Genomic DNA, 21,486 nt, shown 5'->3' on the forward strand with positions numbered 1-21,486 from the left:
TAACCATATCATTCGAAATATTAATTTTGTAAATGTCTCTAATTCATTCCTGTGAGGGCCTTTGCCCTTCTTCTCTTTAATAAAAAGTGTTTTACTTTATTGTCACTTTGAAAAACATCAAATTCACAAATACATGCCTACTGCTCACATAAGCTTCTTGTGGTTTAGACCTCAATGAGACATTTTTATCAATAAATTTCACATAGAGATCATTATTTTAAAAATAAACTAATCATCTGGAGAGCTTATTTGGTTATCGAGAAAACAATTTAAATCTTGATAATTATAAGAGTAACTCGGTAACTTGTGTTGAAGGGATATAACAAGTATTTCATGAAATTAGTTTGAGGTGCACACAAGTGGCCCAGACACTACAATCATCGAGAAACTAAATCTTTATTGAATGCAATCTTGTGTGATTGATTATGATGTGTTTGATCTTACTTCACATATGCTTAGGTAATTGACCTCGAGATCGCAAAAGAAAGTAAGATAGTTTGGTCTTAATATTCTAGAATACAGAACAAACTTATATGACTTAAAACGAAAACCTGACAGACCTTGCTTCTTCCAAAAAAAATCCCATCAGCACTATTAAAACAACAACATACCATGTATAGTGGCACAAAGTGGGGTCTGGAGAGGGTAAGTGTACGCAATGTTGTTTCCCACCTTCACTAATCCATATGAATAAAGAATATAAGTAGTAAGAAAAAAATTATAACAATTGCCAATGCAAGAAGATTTTCTTATGAATCGTAGCGTCATGTATCTGCCATACACCTTTTCAATAGTATCCACAGGAAGAAATATACAAAATCATCAATATAGCATGTTTTTCAAAGGAGGTGCCAAATAAAATTCTTGTTTATTAATTTGATAGCCTAATAATATTATATACATGTGAGATAACAACCTACATTTCTTTTAACATAAAATAAAAATAGTAGGACTTGCAAGATTGAATTTTTATTAACTCCCTTAATTTGAGGTATCTTAAAAATTTGATTAGGATCGATAAGTTAAGGCATAGCTCACGTTAGTTGTAGCTTAAAAAAACAGGAAAAAAGAAGAAGAGGGCGTCTTAAAATCAATTAAGAACATGAAAGTAAAAAAGGACAACTTTGCAAGTTAAAAAGGCTACTTGCAGAATAACAAATCCGCAATTTCTTCAATTCAACATATAACAAATCCACAACGGAACAATGGAATTTAATTACCATTGCAAACGAAAAAAAATTATGGGCATCATCATGCATGCGAGCGTACCTTAGTTGTAGTATAACAAATCCACAATTTCTTCACTTCAACATAAATGGACCATGAGTATCTCAAATAATGAGTATGTAGGCTCATTTTTAGTTACTCCCTTCAATTTGAGGACTTAAGGCTCAGTGAACGAAAGTTGCAGATTTGATTTGGTATGATATTTCGAGGATGAAATTGAACTTTAAATAACTGTATCGGAAGTATTATCGGTTAACAATGTGGAAAACCTCTATCAAAGGCTGAAATTTTTACTGATAAACTCGGAGCGGGTGTTTTAAAACATGATGTACTATTTGAGAAATTCCTCGTTTGATCTGGAAAATGAAGGGCAAGGAGAGAGAAAAATAGAGCCGAGAATGATCGAGAAGCAGATGAGAAGAAAGAACATATTTAAAAGACATAAATACCCTCACTTTTGGTTAAAATTACGGAGAGTACATTTTTGTCTAATCATTGTTGCGTAAGGTACAACAAATATAGCTGTGGTCGTCCTGCTCTTTCACGTTTCTATATAGTAGAAATATACACACACTTACTCTATTAAATAGATTAAATGAGCTAGGCCTTAAAAAGACCTAAAAGATGGCTTCTCCCACCAAAATGAAAACTATTCCTTTATATTACAACTATCCTAACAATAATTTCACAATTCCTAAATCATTTCGGACATGTTGTACTTAAGAATCTAAGACCCACTTCTCAAAATTTAATATATGGCCTGATCAATTCTTATTTTCTATTTATTATAGTTCATTATTGTTGTGATTTCTTTTGTTATCATTTTATTTTTCAATACTAATGTAACTCATGTGCTCTGAAATTACCTTGATAAATTCAAGTGTCTCATTTTTTGAGTAATCATATACATTGTATGTTATACTATCATTCTTTAATTTTTTTTATTGAAAGATATAAAAACTAAACAAAGGGAATAATTATATCCAAACAATCAAAACTCTTTATCTTGATCCTTTTGAGTGTTTATTCGACAGAAGAAACTCATTTAGCCAAAATATGAAATTCTATAGAAGCTAGTCAAAAGAGGGTTTTGTATGATGTACTCATTCAAGAAAATATATTTTTATTCCAATATTGGGAGTTAGTCATTTTATTATGTTAATCAAAAGAGGTGTATTTAAAATAAAAAATAACACTAAAAATATTAGTCTGCTAATCGAAATAAGTAAATAAATATGCAAAATATAAAATGAAAACTTGCATAGATATGCTATATTAAGAAAATATTTATTATGTATAGTAATACAATTTTTTTCGCTGGACACTTATTATACATTTAAAATACAGTTTTAATTGATATTGCAGAGATAATTTATAAAACACAATTAATACAAATTTTATTGATGGATAATACATTTATCACAAACTTTAATGCAATTATAATACAACGTATCAATTTCTTACTAAACAAGAACAATATATTTTAAAACACATATAATACATCTATATTGCATGCATAATTCACTTTTAATACATAATACATAATTATCATACTATTGCTATAAATGATAGTAAATAAAAAAATATTTTTAAAATCAATAATATTTATTAAAAAATACTCATCCAAGTAATTTTTTCAATACAAAATAAAATATCTAAACCCCGTTATAATATTGTATTAAGTGAAATCATTAAAAACAACTTTTCTAGTTTTCAAATAAATTACAAATTCAAATCTCTCTCGTAAATAGTAAAATCGATGATTGATTTTGTATGATATATTCTTCAATCTTTGTGGAACAATATCTTAAACTACACTATAATCTAATAGAGTAAGAACAAAAATCATACACATTATGCACACCAGTAGTTTAAATAGATGAGACGAATTAGACATGCGCTCTGGAGTAATATTGATTTTATAACTAGTAAGTTGTTATAAAATATTATAGTGTGGATGTCCGCTACACCAAGAAGTTACTCTCACCCATTATCTCCATTACTTTCCTCCATTATGAAGATAACCATAACCTCCATAACTTTCACTTTTATAACCATTATTCTTGTAACATTTCACTTCCATAACCTCTCCCATTATATTCATGTTTATGACTAACCTTTTGTATGCCTCTATGATACACTATAAATAGAGGCATAAGAGTTCATATTGTATACACTTGAAGATTTGGTGAATACTTGAAAGAAAGAAAGTTATCTTATAGTGTTCCTCTTGTCTTATATTCTTATCGTCTTCTTCTTTATATTGTTCTTAAGTTTTACAACATAAGTTAAATTTTCAAAATAGCTAACTAATGTGGATGTTTAACTGAATTAGAGAAATCTACTTGTAACTTTGAAATATATATCATTCATTTGAATACTCAACAATATATAAAATTTGTTCACATTCCATTTTAGATAACTATAATTTATATTTCTTTTAAAGATAACTATAGTTCGCATTTCTTAATAAAATCTTGAATAATCATTGCTATCTAATCTATTTGAAAAGTTATTTAAGTCTCCAGAAGAGAATGATATGTACCACCAAATGAAATAATTATTTAAAAAAAAGATGAATTATTTTTATGATGGAATGGATTCTAAATAGGAAAAATTACGCGGATAAGCAAATATATATTAGTTAATTAGTTAAAATAGCTATATCTTGCCTTAATTACAATCCCGACCTACTTCTAGCTATAATTACGCGACTCGATTTTTTAATTTTGTATAATTCACACGTTTGTATAATTCAGAAATTGTATAATATAATTATAATGTAATTTTGTATAGTATAATTTGTATAATGGTTCAAAGTTCAGATGTTTGTCTTTGTACAAATTCGTTATTTCGAGTTTATACAAAAATAACTGAATTATACAAACTCACCCGCGAATTATTCAAATGATGCATCTTAAACTATAGCTACATCTCATAAATATGCAAATATAGCTATAAAACATAAAGTAATTAAATTTATAATGACTATTTGCGAAAATTTTCTCCAAATAATATGTCTAACCAAATATTACAATATCCAAGTACATATTCAGTCATAGTACAATGAGTCAATGACTAACCAAAGATGTTTTTACAAAAATGACTCAAAAGTGTAGTTTATGAGTTAAACTGGCTTCAGAAACATTGGAGTTATTATTAATAATTTATTTTTTTGAGTTTAAAAATTTAAACATTTTTCAAAAATTTTAGATTAAACATTACTATTATTGTTGTCTCCCTGCGATGGTGAAAGGGGATCTTGAAAACGCCATTTTTTCTCTTTGTATTTGGCCATCGTTATTCAGGCTGAGAAGAGGAAGCTATCAGAACGTGTTGGAGCTACAATTGAGTAGAGCAATGGAGAGCCATTATTGCTAAACCAATTCGTTTGTTGCAACTCTCACTTCAAACCTAAGAACGATTAAACAACTGTCACATTTGCACGCTTCGAATGGGAGAAATGGTGGTTCTGTAGCGAAGCATTTTGAGTAGAGGAATGTGATTGAGAAGCACTTTTTCCTGCAGTACTAATAGTAATTGTTGTTGCGAAAATGTGGAGGAGGTTCATCGAGATCTTGAGCGTTTATCGCTCTCAGATTCACTAGTATGACGACAGCCCTGCCATTATTTCTCGTCTGTACTAGGGTTTTCTACCGTAGACATTTCCATTCCCGAACTGGATTTTGACTTGTCTCCATGACAACTACTAAGCGTGCTTATAAGTTACGTATCCTTTTCCTTTGTTTTTCTGTTTCTTCGCTTTATGTATTGTTTTTCCATTGCTGCTATAATGTGTATTGATCCTAAGTAAGAGAATGGTATTTCTTAGTTTGTTGTTTGCTTTGCTGGAAAATGTGGAGACTTACCTTGGAATTTGCTTCTATCTAGTGGATAGAGAATAGGAATAGTATTCTTCTTCTTGTGGATCTTAATAGTCAGTTGATTAGGGTATTAATGTTTTGAGTTACTTCCTTTTGGGTAAAAAAGGTAAAAGTAGAGGACTTGAACCAAATTTTAGAAAACCTTGACAATACTGTCACAGAGGAATTCGTAGCTCATTCTTTAAGCGTGAACTGCTTGAAGATTGGAAGGAAGTCATCCAGGGTTCTTCTAACTGGGGGAGAAGATCACAAGGTTAACCTTTGGGCCATTGGCAAGCCCAATGCCATCTTGGTTAGTTTCTCTCTTATCTTCTTTTGTTGTTATTTCATTTCATCTTTTAGTTTATACCCGCACTGAAATAAAAATCTTTTCAGTTTGAAAAAAAGGAGAAGCTTTTGAGTTAGAAGGCTTAACTTAAGAATCTGCTCTGTTTAAGGGTGTGTTTGGTATGGAGGAAAATACTTTTCAAAAATGTTTTCCAATTTTTCCATGTTTGGTTGGTCAAAATATTTTCTCTAGGAATAAGTTCCTTAAAAATGAGGAAAATGGCTTCCTTAATCAAGTAGGAAAAACAAGTTACATAAGTGACATTGCAAGTTCATTATCTCTTCCTCACCCACCCACCTCTCACCCCCACCCCCTCCCCCTTCCCTTGACCATCCCAATCCTCACCACCCACGAACCCCCACTCCCCACCACATCCCACCCCCATAGTGTTTTGCTAGATAACATATAAATACTCTTGAGATAATATTTTTTTGCTTACCTACCAAACATTAGAAAATAAGTAAGAAGTACACTTGTTTTCCAAGAAAATATTCCATTGAAAACATTTTCCTCCATACCAAACACACCCTAAGTTGTTCAGTCTTTTCCTTTTCTGGATGGGCATAATGGGACATTTTCCGTAATCGAGGCCTCTAGTTGGATGTTGTCCATTTTGTTGTTTCTTTATTTCGTTGGTGGCTGTGTACTTCGTATTTACAGATGATCTTCTCCGTGTATTTGTGTAGAGCTTGTCAGGTCATTCAAGCGGAATTGATTCAGTTAGCTTTGATTCTTCAGAGGTATTGGTAGCTGCTGGAGCGGCAAGTGGTACTATCAAGCTTTGGGATTTAGAGGAGGCCAAGAGTATGCTTGTTATAATACTTTTCATTGGGGAGTTCAAATCATTTTCTGTTTTTTAAAATGGAATATATTAATCTCTCTCTCACACACATTTCCTCAGTTGTTCGCACACTCACTGGACACCGATCCAACTGTATATCATTGGACTTTCATCCCTTTGGTGAATTTTTTGCATCTGGGTCTCTTGATACAAACCTAAAGATTTGGGATATCAGACGCAAAGGGTGTATCCACACATACAAAGGTCACAGCAGAGGTGTCAATGCCATCAGATTCACTCCAGATGGCCGATGGGTTGTATCTGGTGGGGAAGACAATACTGTCAAGGTCAGATTCCACACTAATATATTCCATGTATTCAATAATTTATTCAATTAAAGAGCTTGATGAAATATTCCATGTTGAACTGCCTTCTATATTGGGTATGTCGCTTTCAAAGCGCTGAAGTTTTTAGAATATGCCTACTCCATAAAATTCGAAGTAGAGGATAATACCATCTTGCATTTGGTAGACTATGTGGAGAGAGAGAAATAAAGTGGAATTGTATTGTATCTTTTTATTTTTGGTGTAAATAACAATGTATAGAGGTGAAGCCCCACACCATGCAAAGCGAAGCCCGGTATTTAAGTGGAGAAGGGTAGAGGGGTGGGCCCATTATCCACCGAGTTTAGAAGGCTGTGATTAGTCCAAAGGACGGGTCACTGACGGATTTCTCGGTTATAAAAAAAAACAATGTATAGAGGATATGGAACAACTTGTAGATTTATTAGGATCTCTGTAGGTTTTCCTTTTCTTTACCTCTTTTTTGTTCCTTTTTGAAGGTGACCAGCATATCCTTATTGCTGAGGAATACACCATTATCAGTTTCAAAGAAAAGAAAAAAAGAATTCAAAGCAACTCACTAACCATTATCAACATAATCTAACTTGATGAAACATTCACCCTATGTTTGTTGACTTAAACCTTGCTGCATCCTATTGAGACTATTTTGCGATCGGTTGCGGACCCAGGATGGTCATTAAGGGGTGTCAATAGTTATAGTAAAAAATATAATTATGAGGATAGTAGGACTAGAACACACGACCTCAAGGAATTTTCGCAACACCTTAACCACTAGATTAAACCTTTAACTTGTGTCAAGAGGTGTTAATACTTGTATATTTATGGTTATTGAATCAAAATTTGACCTCTATATACAATGTAATTTTTCTGCCAAGGGGTGTCGCTTGACACCCCTTGGGTAAGGGTAGGTCCGCCCCTAATTGCGATAGATAGGTCTATTGCTAACTTAATGAGTGAATGGATGATAAAACATAATTTTTTGTTAATCTTTGTATTTACCCATTTCCATGTTAACAACTACATACGTGGTGTAATCCCATAAGTGGGGTTTGGGGAGGGTAGTGTGTACACAAACCTTACTCCTACCTTGGACTTGGGAGGTAGAGAGGCTATTTTCGATAGACCCTCGGCTCTAAAAAATAACATGAGTGAAGAAACCAAGACAAAATACTAAACAAAGCATACTGAGGAAAGAACAATAATTACAACAAAATAATACGATAATCGAATTACAAGGAACAAGAAATAGTAGCAGAAATTGAAGGAATAAGAACAAGAAATAGTAGCAGAAATTGAAGGAATAAGAACCTACAAGAGTAATACTACAACTACTGGTATGGAAGGATAAGTTAGACAACACTCAAGTACCTGCTAACCTTTTACCTAAATTTGTGTCCTTCATAATCTCCTATCTAAGGTCATGTCCTTGGTAAGCTGAAGCTATACCATGACCTGTCTAATCACCTCTACCCATTTACATGTCAAAATAAGGAAAAAGAAAAACCAATAGCCATGTCCATATCAGTAATAACCGATTCAGGATTTTTAGTAGTTCCGTTCATGTGCATTTAGTCTTCTTGTATGATTTTTAGTGGTGGACATTATATCAAGTAGATGCAGGAAGTTTTGAGCATTTTTTTCATTATTATAATTTTTTGATACCAGTTCTATTTTGTGGCAGCTTTGGGATTTGACTGCAGGAAAGCTTTTACACGATTTCAAATGTCATGAAGGGCAGATTCAGTGCATAGACTTTCACCCCCATGAGTTTCTACTTGCAACAGGTGTGATTAAAAGCTGTGACACAGTGTTACATTGTCTCTTTTCTCACAAGGGTTAATCTGGTATTCAAAATGCCGGTCTTATATTGTTGTGCTGGCTCCAGTAACTTTAATTGCATTCAACTAGATCTTTAATGCGTGCTATGTGTCCTGTGTAAAACGTGGAACTTGTTGGCAGTCTAACTCTTTCCTAATGCTGTAGGTTGTGTTACCTCATAAGATAACTGCATATTTAAATTGAAAAGCGGCGAGTGTATACAGATTTTTATGGACTTGTAGATTTGACTACTTATGCCTGCCAGCTCTTAGTGCTTTAAATATTTTTTCAATTTGAAGCTTTTTTTATTTTCCTTTAAATTTTTTAACAATGAAGTTTTTCATCTCTCAATGCTCTAAGAAAAAATGACCTTCCTCACCAATCATATCTGTAGAATACTCCCTCCAATCCAAAAATCATCCATGCTAACTTTTCAGAAGTAAAATTGAACTTCAGTTAAATGGTTTTTTTTAAAAAAAATATATAAAGGTTCAGAAAATTCTAAGCTCTCCCATGATAATATTTTTCATGTGGTTTATTTTTATTTTTAATTAATAATGTGTGATTGTAAAATATATTGAAGTGTAGTCTACAAATGGCTTTAACCGAAGCCCAATCTGGCCATTGAAAGTCAAATCTTGCAAAAATTTTGAGAAAGAGGGAGTATGGTGGAAACTGGAGATTCTGTTTTTTTTTTTTGTTTTGTTTTGCAGAGCTTCATGTAAAATGGACTAAGAACTCACTAGATCATGATGCGTAAATCTTTCCATGTAACTAGTTCATTCTGAGTTTTGCTTGGATGCTTCTTTTTCATGTTTGAAATGACTGTTCAGACAAGAGGGGATGGAAACAGGGAAATGTGGGCAATGCATGAAGTTTCTACTTTCTAGAAACTAAAAGGTTCTATCTAGTTGAAGTTTGCATGGTAATGCTGATAACCCCATGAAAGTAGGATTGTGGGATGGTGGTGGTGGGAGGATCAAATGAATAAAAAAGAGGTCTTCAGAGTTGGATGTTGCATTAATCTCTGATCATCATCATCATAGTAATCAGTTGCTCATTTTTTTTCTTGTTCTTTATCTTCACCAGGTTCTGCTGACAGAACTGTAAAATTCTGGGACCTTGAAACTTTTGAACTCATAGGTTCATCTGGACCTGAGGTTAGTAATTTCATCGTCTTTGCATCTCTTTTTGATCTCAGTTCTCATATTTGATACAATATCGCTGCTGAATGTTTCTTGGAAATGTCTTGATATTGTAAATTTTTTAACTATTTGCTTATCTCAATTCTAGACATCTGGGGTGCGCTGTATGACCTTCAATCCCGATGGAAGAACCCTTCTCTGTGGTTTGCATGAGAGTTTGAAGGTAGCCTTGGTTACTTGCCATTCCTTGAGAAATAGTTGTTCCATGAATTGTCACATATGTGTTTTTCCTTTAAATTTTTTCCTTTTGTAGGTTTGCTCGTGGGAACCAATTAAATGTCATGATACAGTAGATGTTGGATGGTCTCGATTGTCGGATCTTAATATTCACGAAGGGAAACTCCTTGGCTGCTCTTACAATCAAAGTTGTGTTGGAGTGTGGGTTGTGGATATTTCGGTAAAAAGTCTTTTCTTTTTTGGTTGGAGTTATGTTGGATGATATACTTCATGTTTTGATTCTCAAGTTAGGTTTAATATATATGTATCTTGCTTTTATCATGCAGCGTCTTGAACCATATGCAATGGGTAGTACTACTCGATTGAATGGTCATTCTGATGTAAAATTGAATTCGCGTGTGAATTTATCCAATCTGGCCGAGGATGCTAGCAAAGCCAATTTGGGTAGACTCTCAATTTCTCAAAATTCTGATCCTGTTAAAGAGACCAAATCTTTTGGAAGACTTTCAGTTTCACAAAACTTGGATCAAAGGGATTCTAGGGCTCTTACTAGTATGCTATTCTTCCTTTTTTTTTCCTTTTCCATTCCTGTTAATATGTTAGCTTGGTACCCTGTCTCAAGGTTGCTTCTTTCCTCCCATTTTGATAGCATTTTTGCTTACTTCTTTCATCTAAGTTTGGCTCCCAGAAAATTCTGACAGTCTTTATTTATCTTCTCAATGAAGCTACTGCAAATGCACCTGGCACTCCTCAAAGAATAAATCTGAGTGTTGGCTCGAAAGCAGCTCCAATTAATACAACAGCAGTTCCAAATACAACTGTTCTAAAGAGGAATTCAGCTAAAGCCCATTCAACAGCGAATTCTTCCATTATCAATAGGTCAGAGATCATACCTGTTATCGTGCCTAGAAATAATGATAGAATGGAGCAAGCATCTGAATCCAGGAAAGAAGGAATCGCAACAAGGGCAGTGCAGCAGTCATTGCAGACAAAAGTCTCTGATTTACGGAAGTTTCCAACTCTCAAGGAAGACCTTGGGAGGTCAAATGCTGTGTCACAGTCTGACATTGAAGTCCCTAATGCTATTGAATTCGGCAGTATAGCAGACAAGAATATTTTCCCTTCAGTTAAATGCTCAATACTTGGAACTGCAGCTACTGAGAGGAATGTGAAGGATGACAATAGTCTTGTCTCAACAAAACCTGAAGTGCATTCAGCACCTGAGTTACTTTCCAGAAACCAAAATGAAAATTGTGCGTATTAATTTGTCAGTCATTTTCTTTTCACAAATGCTGATATCTGGTGACTACTTTCTTCTATCCTTTTGTTGTCTGCTATGTTTGTTCTATGAAGTATCATTTATCTTGAGCAACTCTGATGAATGCAATAGTGTGTGTGTGTGTATATATATGACAGTGGTGTCCGGGCCAGCTTACACATACCTCAACTAATTCCACTGGGCACTGCTACCTCCACCAGCACAGATTTCGGGTAAAACCTGTCCTCCAAAGCTTAAGATAGATGGGAAGAAACCACTTAGTATTTTTTTTGCCTCCGTTGGGATTTGAACCTAAGAGCTCAAGGCCCCCTCCTTCATTAGCCACTAGGCCCACACCCTTGGGTGCTATGTGCCCATATATCATATTAGATCTTAGAACCTTCAAAATAATTTTGCATGAAAATTGTGTGAGATAATGTTTTGTTTTCCCTTCTCATTTCTTTCTTTCTGTTGCCATCTGATGTTTATTAACCTTTGAGTGGTAGGACTTGTATAGGATTTCCTTGAAATGCATACCAATCAAACTTTTTCACTAGTACAATAAATGAATAACAATATTGCTGCTAGTAAACATATATATCACAAGTTATGGTTGAATACAGGACAGCCCATTGACTTTTTTTGTAACATGCATTTCACCCTTCAAATTTTATCAACTCTTTTTACCTTCCATGTAGAATGTTTGGCCCCAGCTATAGTATCCTGCATCTTCCATTGATTTATACGCCTGTGTGTATTTATATTTGTCACTGAACAATGTTCATTCTGCCTTGTGCTTTTATGTTAAGTCTGCCTTGTCTTAAACTGATTGATTTTTTTCATTGCTCTAGCCTATGTTTACTCATCTCCTAGAACAAATATGGTGTTTGGATTAGTTTCTCTGTTTGCCTTCTGTTTTGGTCCCCTCCACCATCATTGCAGTAGAAGGAGAAGTTACTTCTCTTCTATGATTTCTTTATTTATTTTTTTCAGCGATTTTCTTTGCAGTTTACTGCTTTCTTGTTTTTGTAAAATTTCTTTGGAAGGTCATTGTTTATTGGACCTTTTACCTATTGGATCAAAATGGAGTCGTGGACTGAAGTGGAGCGGAATGAATATAGGGATTTGTATTGTTGACCAAACTAGGATGAGATCAAAGCTTTGTTGTTGTTACTGTTGTATTAACAGATGAAATTTCTTTGTTCTTTTTTTCTTTTCTTGATAACATGGAGTAGATGCAATTTATTAAACCTTGCAATTTGTTCCAGATGAAGCACGTGGAAATGTTGTTAGGAGTGTTAATCCCATGGAAGGTCAAAGAAGAGGTATAATTTTAACTTTAATCTTGAGTCTGTCTGCACATTCCTATAAAAGTTACGTAATGCAACATTTTTGTTAATTAGCAAGGACACGGTCTATTGTTGCAAATTGGGAGAAGAGAGAGAGGATTCAATATCAAGAGTGTCTTGCTCCCAGCAATGTTGTTGGGACAGTACCGGCTCTGAATATGCTTCCAATCAGTTCGGTATTAATCTAATCTGAGATTTCTTCTTTAGTTCTACATATCTTTTAATACTATGTTAAGACTTAAGAGCTCAATCTCTCTTTCGCGCGCGCGTGCAGACAGACACACATATGTATGTTTGTATATTGTTTGTGTCATTTATATATAATATTCATGCATGTTGATAAATTTTGTGCTTCCATGTTTTCTAAAAGCAGAACAACAACAATATACCCAGTATAGTCCTTCAAGTGAAGTTTGGGGAGGGTGGTGTGTAGGCAGACCCTACCCCTATGTTTACTAAAAACACGTGGAGTAATTATATTTGGTTGGAAAAGGTGAGCCCATATATAGTACCTAAAATAGGTCTTTCGGTACCCAAAAGAAAAACAATTTTGGTCCTTCACTGAAATTAAAGAAAGCGTGAACACTAAAATTCAAACAAAACTATCACGGCAAAAAAAGAAAAAAAATCAAGGCTTTAGCTCATCAAAAAGAAAAGCAGAGCTCCTCAGTCCTTACTAGATAAGTCTGAGATCTGAAGCGAACGTTTCTACTAGATTAGCAGGGAACAGAAATCAGCAACTTTCACATACAATGCCACTGTTTTTATTTTTATTTTTTTATAACCGAGAAATCCGTCTGTGACCCGCCCTTTGGACCAATCACGGCCTTCTAAACTCGGTGGATAATGGGCCCGCCCCTCTACCCTTCTCCACTTAAATACCGGGTTTCGCTTTGCATGGTGTGGGGCTTGAACCTGCGACCTAAGCCACAAATCCTCCACCTTTTGCCACTTGAGCTAGGCCTTGGGGGCTACAATGCCATTGTTTCTGAAAAGATAGATGTTTAAAGCAAGGATGGATCAATGTAGTCGATCAGAAGTAGAAATATTAGTTAAAGATTTAACAAAAATAAAGTATTTTTTCTTAAGATCACAATGGGGAACTTTCCAATTATGCTTTTTGAGCAGTAAACAATAGAAGCTTCACTAGACTCCAAAGGTGGTAGATAATGGCTATACATTGTGAAAAGTGAAGAGATCCTATTAGGTCTCATTGGTTCAATACATAATGCTGCTCTTCATATACTTTAAGTTGATTGATTTAATAGAGGAATATTTCTTCATTATCTTCTTTCACGTTCACCGAGTTGTGGCAACTTTGTTTATGGAGTTTTTGGTTGGAAAAAGAAGTGAAGAGAAGTAGAGAGAGCAGAAAGAAGGTGCAAAGATGTGCTTTCTGATATTTAGTCAAAGGGAAAAGGGTCTTATATAGCCCTCAACCTTATCATTTAGAGCTGATATACCCTCGTCATGAAAGTAGCTCATATATATCCCTATTGGTACACAAATGACTCGTGTATACTTTTCCACTAAGTGAAAAAAATAATTTTAATTAAAAAATAATAATCCATGTAGGTATATATTTGATCATTCTCACACGTTATTTTTTTTTATTTTTTACGCGCGATATGCCGACAACTTACTACTGGGAATCGTGGGTTCCGTCGAGCTTCTCATAGAAATACAAAAACGTATCGCCCACTTCCTACAATCTGGCTTGAACCTTTGGGTAGACTCTGCAGGATCAACAACCATAGCTGCACGGAGTGCGGTAGAATTCCTCGGTACGGTCATTCGGGAAGTCCCTCCGAGGGCGACTCCCATACAATTCTTGCGAGAGCTGGAGAAGCGTCTACGGGCAAAGCACCGTATCCATATAACAGCTTGCCACCTACGCTCCGTTAACTATTTTAATTAAACGGCTAATTTGAATTTATTATTTTGGTGGTCAAATTTTTTTTATTTTTTATTTTATGACAAGGGAAACCCGCAGCCGCTACCCTTTGGGTGCGCACAGGGTAAAACCCCCGCTCCTATGCAATAGCTCGCAAACCACATAGGAGAGGGTGGTCAAATTTATTCTTTTCACTTATTTTCTTATTAATTTCATCATTTGTACCCCTCAATTGGATGGAAAGCCCCAAATTGACCAAAATATTCAATTTCAATTGAAATTACCCGATTTTTTTTTGTGACCCAAATTCGAATCCAACCCACAAAACAAAAACCATGACAAATTAAATTCCAAAATCAATTTCTTCTTCATCTTCTTCCTCCCTGAATAAAAAAAATATTTTCATCTCTTTGCTCCATAAAAACTTCATACATTTGCAACAACATATATTCTTGTGGATTCATCAGCTTGTCGATTCAATTTTCTTACTCTAACAGAATGAGAGATGAAGAAGATACACCCAACAGTAACCAAGTATACCTAGAGGCAATTTCACTCTCTCAACACGACGCATATCATAAATAAATTCAGGCCTCATAATTACGCCTGCAAAAAATGCAAGTTAAATTGGACTCTTGAACTGTGGAAATAGACAAATTACAACTCCCAATGTTAAGTCGTCATAAGCCTTTGCAATTACATACACAGACATGCTTCCAAGGGGATCACCATACCCGACTGATCATATCCCCTCACTTTGAAAATTCTAAATTGCTAACTAACATAAATATGTAACTCTAGAGGAAAGAGCACAACTTGTCTACAATCCATTGAGTTCTTGCCGATTTGGGTTCTCATAGGAGATGGGTTTTGGGAGAAGATGATAGTGTTTTGAGATGGAGGTGAAATAAGTTTGGGTTAAGTTAGTTGGGTCGGGTTTGGGTTAAAATAGATAATTGGGTAATTTCAATTGAAATCGGTTAATTTGGGTTGATTTAGGGGTTTCCATCAATTGAGGGGTACAAATGATGAAATTAGTAACGGTAGGGGTAAAAATAACTTCGTTTTAATGGTAAGGGTATAGTCAACCAATAAAACAAAGTTGAGGGGTATTTTTGACCCTTTTCCCTTAAATTTATTATAGACGCCCCAATGTTTTTTTTTACAGATATAAAAACTAAATTACAGTAAAGCCGCAAAAAAATAGTTTTAAATTTTCTCTTTTTTCCATTCACACTTCTTCCTTTTTATTTCTTATTTTTACACTAAAGAATGAAAGAAAAAATGAAAGAAGAATAAGAAACTCAAATAATAATAATCAAAGGAGTCAACAAATAATTTATGTTTTGAAAGATCAAATACATGATTTTTTTTAAATATTAAAAATAAAAATAAATAAAAATTAATTTTATCACTTTTGTAACGGTAGGGGTATATGTGAGCCACTCTTGTAACGGTAAGGGGTATATGTGAGCCAATTTTATGGCGATATGGGCATGTGTGAGTCATTTTTGTAACGAGGGGTATATCAACTCTAAATGACAAAGTTGAGGGGGCATATCAGACCCTTTTCCCTTTAGTCAATATAGACGCTCAAACCGGGAGGTGGAACATGCAAATTTCCATATAAGCTGTGTATCCATGGAACACATTCTTGACAAGTTAAGGTGTTTATCTGGTTGTTACTAAAATTGAGGTATCTAACTAACATGTGGTTCCAACTTTTAGGGGCTATATGTATTTGGCCAAAAAAAATGTTATTAATTCTACCTTCATTAGGTACCACTATACTAGTTTCTAATTTCTTTAGCAACATGCATTAAACTAAACTACCTCTGTTCCATTTTAAGCGTCTTAGTTTGATTGGGACACAAAATTTAAGAAGGTAAAGGAGACTATTGAATCTTGTCTTAAACTAAAGGTATGTATAATGTACCGAAAGTACCCTTTGAATCTTTTGGTCTAAACATGCTATTTTCCTTTAATAAGGGTAAAATAAGATGTTGGAACTAGAAACTTACTAAATATAGAAAACTGATCTTCTTTTTGAAAACAGACTAAAAATAGAAGTATGACATAAAAATTGAGATGGAGGATAGTAAGTTTGTGCGATGCTACAATTTAAAAATCAGTACAAGTAAACAGTAATGTACATTTTCTGATAAATTTAGTACAAGAAGAAAAGAATTGTAGATTATTCTGAACATTCGAATATAGGCTTAAAACACGTAAAAAGTAGAAGGAAAAATAATTTGGAGAAAAAGATGGTAAAAATATCAACCCATTGTTAATCATTCAAGCACATGTGTTAAGATGACTTGCCGTATTGTCCTTTCTTCTGCTATAACCTACAGAATCTATGACCCAAGGAAGAGTATATAATGTACTGCCACTTTATTAAACAAAAGTCACTGTTGTCACTACAAGACTTTCTAGATAGACGAGCCTTTCAATGGCTATGTAAACAAAACGTAAGGTCACAATTTGTAAATCCCCAAATGAACTGCTAGTTCTTTGAAAGTCTTCCACATTATGTACATGATGATTTGGTTTCTTTTAAAATTTTCAATTAGAATAGACACCTGTTGATGCGAAGTTATATAACAAGTTTTGTGTTATTTTCCTCTCCATTAATGTGAAGTTCTGTATAATTCTGTATCACTATCCTAATACAGATTTTAACTCATCTTTCGCTCTTTTTTGATTGTATGGAAAAAAAGAGAGGGCATCCTTCATCAGCGGGAAGTGTAACAGTTTCTGCTACAGATGAGGATGCCATCACTGACTTGATGGAACAACATGACCAATTTGTTGGCTCAATGCAATCTCGTTTGGCCAAATTACAGGTAACTAATAGTATAACAGATGCAAAATGACTTCCTAATGACGTTATTTAGATGCTCTGATTTGTGATGTGAGTGTAAGTACACTCTTTGTGCGATGATTTTTAGTCTTTGCTTGTGCTAATTTGCGACTTACAATTTGGAAAGAAGTAGAAAGTTGTCCTTATAGATAACGAGCTTTGGAGGATTAATGGATAAGGTTATTCGGTCATTGACTTACAGCAGTCCTTGTTTTGAACATCTAAATTTTCTCAGAAATAGTGAAGTAGAAACAAGTTCAATTGCAAGAATGCTCAATGAAAATTCAAACAGGTCTGCTCAGAAATCTTCTCATGCGATGAAACTAGTTTAAGAGGCCTTTAACAAACTCTTCGCTAATGTAGACATCATTGTTATGTCTACTGCAAATTTATTTGAATGTCTATTTCATTATTATACTTGAATCACTGTTTTAACCACTCTCTTTCCAGAAAAGGTAGACCCTCACTGAAATCCCTTTCCCCAACTAGTTTGGGATTGTGGAATATTTGATTGATTGACTGGTATGTCTTCAATTAATCCCTTTATTGATCTGAACTTTGGAAAGGTAAGAACCCCATTACTGGTCAATGAGAATTGTCTTTCTAGTTTGTAGCATTGTACCTGGGCAACATAGATGTGTCAGCGTTCCCTCTATGCTTTTTCCCCAGTGAGGAGGTGTGAGAGGTTGACCATGGTGGGTCTGAGTAGAGGTAGAGGTAGGCCAAAGAAGTACTGGGGTGGGGAGAGGTGATTAGACAAGAAATGGCACACCTGCAACTTACTGAGGACATGACACCTGAGAACTATACTGGTGATTTTGAAGTAGTCTGAAGACTTCAAGTCAACTGGCATACCAGCAGTTTATTTCCGGTCAATGTAATGGACAACATCCAAGAGCTTGCAGGTGTTTTAGGTTGTGAGGTAGGATCCCTACCTACTGTCTATTTGGGCCTAACTTTAGGTGCAAAAAGTAAAGACTTGGAGATCTGGAATGGTGTCATTGAGAGGTGTGAAAAGAGGCTTGCCAAATGGAAGGGGCAATATCTCTCTCTGGGTGGTAGGGTCACACTAGTCAACAGTGTTTTGGATGCCCTTCCTACATATGTCATGTCTTTTTTCCCTTTACCTGCAAGGTAAGGAAAAGAATAGACACTATCAAGAGGAATTTCTTATGGCAAGACAACAAAGAAAAGAGAACAATTTTTTTTTTTAATTTGAAATATTTTTCAAAAACATTTTTTTTTTTTGATGGGGTTGGCATAAAAAATGAAAATTTTAATATTTCCCAAAAACAACTTCTTAAAAAATTGTTTTGACAGGAATGGCCTAGGTGGGGGTAGGGGTAGGGGGTGGCGTAAAATTACTTTTTTTAGCAATAGTCATGTTGTGTGGCTTTGTTATTCATTATATGAACCTTTTGAAGAATGAGGGAAGCAAGAAAATACAAAGATAAATTCGCGAAAAGGAATTGAGAAAATATAGTAGGAGAAGAATTGATGCTTCTGTAAATAGCTTATTTTGTTGAATCATCACCTCCTGATTTGAATAGCTGACATACAAACTGTAAGTAGGTAAATATATGAAAACAAAGCAATCCTATTTGGCTATTCACTATCCTGAAAATCAGCCAAAAGCGAACAGTTTCCTATATAATAGGATACCAATTTGACTAGGAAAGACTTATCTAGAAAATCTGGTGAAAAATTAAAAACCATGTCACTTGTATTAAAGCAAACATTTAACATATTTTTTTTTTCACAGGTTGTTTATCAGTACTGGCAAAGACATGACATTAAAGGGGCACTTAATGCAACGGAGAAGATGGCAGATCCTGCAGTAAGTCTTTCTTTCTGTGCCCTATTCTCGATCTTGAAAATAACCCTTTAACAAGATGTGGTAAGGAGAAGATGGCAGATCCTGCTGTAAGTCTGTCCTTTCTATGCTATTCTCGACCTTGATAGTTAACTTTTTAACACGATGTGGACCTTCTGATGCATGATACAGGTGCTTGCTGATGTAATAAGTTTTTTAACAGAGAAAAATGACATGATTACATTAGAGATTTGCACATGCCTTCTACCACTACTTGGGGGGTTGCTTGAGAGCAACTTGGATAGGTACAAATTTGAGTTTGATTATTTTCGTCTGTGCTGTAATTGTGTAGTCTGATTCTCATTAGGCTTTTGGTGACATTCTTTAGGCATCAAGACATTTCATTGATTATGCTGCTCAAACTTGTTAAAGTATATGGTTCAGTGATTTATTCTTCAATGTCTGCACCAGCATCAGTTGGTGTTGATATTGAGGCAGAGCAAAGGTACTATCTCATATTTTCTTATATTTCTGTGCTTTGCTATTTTCTAATTTGAATGTTTTTCTTCCTTATTGATAACTAAGGATGGAGCGCTACAACCTTTGCTTTGTTGAGCTTGAAAAAGTAAAAAATTGGCTGCCCGCTCTAACTAGGTGCGTCAGTGCATCTTCACCCAATTTTGGTCCAAATGTTACACAATTAAATTTGCTCTTTCTATTTATTTTCGCTTATTCATTTGTTCATTCAGAAGGGGAGGGTCCATTGCCAAGTCTGCTCAGGAGCTGAGTCTAGCACTTCAAGATTTTTCGTGAGTTAAATGCAATATTGGATGGATTAGTAAGAGTTATATTTTCGGCAGTAACCATGATGTTCATATGGAGTGGCTTTTGGAGCTCTGGAGCTGCCTGTGCTTTTACCTTGCAGAGTTAGCATTCTGCATGTATATTCCTGCCAAGACGAAAACATTGACAACTCATATTCTTATTAACTGATTATTGAGAGCTAGGGGACAACTTGATCTACACGGCTGCTGCTCCAAATGTTTGGCAATTGAACGTGCATGGTGGAGGATCCATCGTATTTATTCACATCTAACCTTGGATACCTGATATTCACATGTCGATTTGTATTGTAGGTTTGAGTAAAGTCATGTATCCATATGATAATTTCAGTTTCAATAGAAGAGTGCTAAGCTGCGTGAAATCTGTAAAATCTTGTCAGCCTCGACAATTAGATAGATATATAGCATTTCTAACGAGTAATCTTGGGCATGACACAAAGAGTGGTATGAAATCTATGTTGCAACTACGTTGTATTTGAAAAAAAAAAAAAAAAAAAGAAGAATGCAAATTGCATTTTCTTGATGTTGGTTATAAATTCTCGTTTTCTATTTGTTTTCATTCTAAACTGTCTCGACTCACGAACCAAGTCTTTATAATTTCAGACAATACTCTTGTGACATGATTTTATTGACAATATACAGTAATGCTAGTGTTGATTACACAATTATGTGAGTGTTGCATGGTACTACAAAAACCATCAAATTCTTTGGAGGTCCACTTTGCCTCAAACTGTTAATTCTCAAGTTCTATTATTTGTCTTCAAACGGTTATTATTCTTGTTCAAATCAAGTGTTTGTCCATAAATAATGTGATATTTAAAAATAGCTATAAAAGAGGATTAAATTGTAATACCCCTATGTTAATTATGTTAACATATATATGAATGCGGTTGGAGTAGGGATGCATATAAGTTTGTTTGGTTGTGAAGTTTATCGGCTCTACTTATTAGTTATCAATTTGTAGATATGTTAAATTGTTATAGAACTATTAAGATATATTGATTATTTATCGTGATCGGTTTAACCGTTAAGTTTTCACACAAAAAAAATCATTGAAAATCATTTATTGGAATTAAGGCGACAAACCAAATGAACCATGCACATAAGTTGACATACTGCATATTGCTCAAAATCAAACCTTGACACCTTATAGAATAACCGAGAGTTTGAGACAATCCAAAAGGTATGAAACTAAACCCTAAATCAAGGACTTTATATTTCGATTGGTATAATTTTTTATTTTTTTAATTTACTATTTGGTTATTGGTTAACCGGTTAGAAATAACCTCAAACTGTTTAGAACTGATGACCCGATGTAAAAAAATCATAACCATTATCAAAACTACTAAATCAATAATCCATTACTAATAAACCAATAACTTCTTTCCAGTTCAGGTAATTGGTTTCGATTCGATTCGATTCGATTTTTAACAAACTCATTTTGGAGTGTTAAACCAAGGTTTTTGGCCAAGGGAAACCTTAAAATAAAAGTTCAAATCAAATGATACCTTGTGGAGGGTCACTTCAAGTGATCCAACATATGATATGATTTTAAACAAGCACATCTCCCAACATATGAAGAGTTAGAGGGTGTAATAACTATTAAATTAAAGATCTTTGAGCCTAGTTTCCGGCAAAATAAATCGCTCGTCAATCTAAATTCTATATCAAGAGTTAGGGAAGTT

At 34.3% G+C, this 21,486-nt stretch overlaps 1 protein-coding gene across 2 annotated transcripts; it reads left to right on the forward strand.

The window, feature by feature from the left end:
* Positions 1-4,436: 4,436 nt before the first annotated feature.
* LOC125840906 (katanin p80 WD40 repeat-containing subunit B1 homolog KTN80.4-like) lies at positions 4,437-20,163 on the forward strand. Of its 2 annotated transcripts, none has more exons than XM_049519882.1 (18): positions 4,437-4,957; positions 5,273-5,403; positions 6,126-6,243; positions 6,341-6,567; positions 8,264-8,366; positions 9,490-9,560; positions 9,694-9,768; positions 9,859-10,002; positions 10,109-10,334; positions 10,508-11,035; positions 12,309-12,365; positions 12,444-12,565; positions 17,004-17,129; positions 18,909-18,983; positions 19,152-19,264; positions 19,348-19,464; positions 19,545-19,613; positions 19,709-20,163. In XM_049519882.1, the coding sequence occupies exons 1-18, from the start codon at positions 4,927-4,929 to the stop codon at positions 19,770-19,772; spliced, it is 2,397 nt and encodes a 798-aa protein (XP_049375839.1). In that variant the 5' UTR covers positions 4,437-4,926; the 3' UTR covers positions 19,773-20,163. The 2 variants fall into 2 exon arrangements, with proteins under 2 accessions (XP_049375839.1, XP_049375840.1); XM_049519883.1 differs by having other exon boundaries at positions 19,712-20,163.
* The last annotated feature ends 1,323 nt before the right edge of the window (positions 20,164-21,486 follow it).

This window comes from Solanum verrucosum, unplaced genomic scaffold, assembly GCF_900185275.1.
Source record: "Solanum verrucosum unplaced genomic scaffold, falcon-dt-bn FXZP01000194.1, whole genome shotgun sequence".
Classification (NCBI taxonomy): domain Eukaryota; kingdom Viridiplantae; phylum Streptophyta; class Magnoliopsida; order Solanales; family Solanaceae; genus Solanum; species Solanum verrucosum.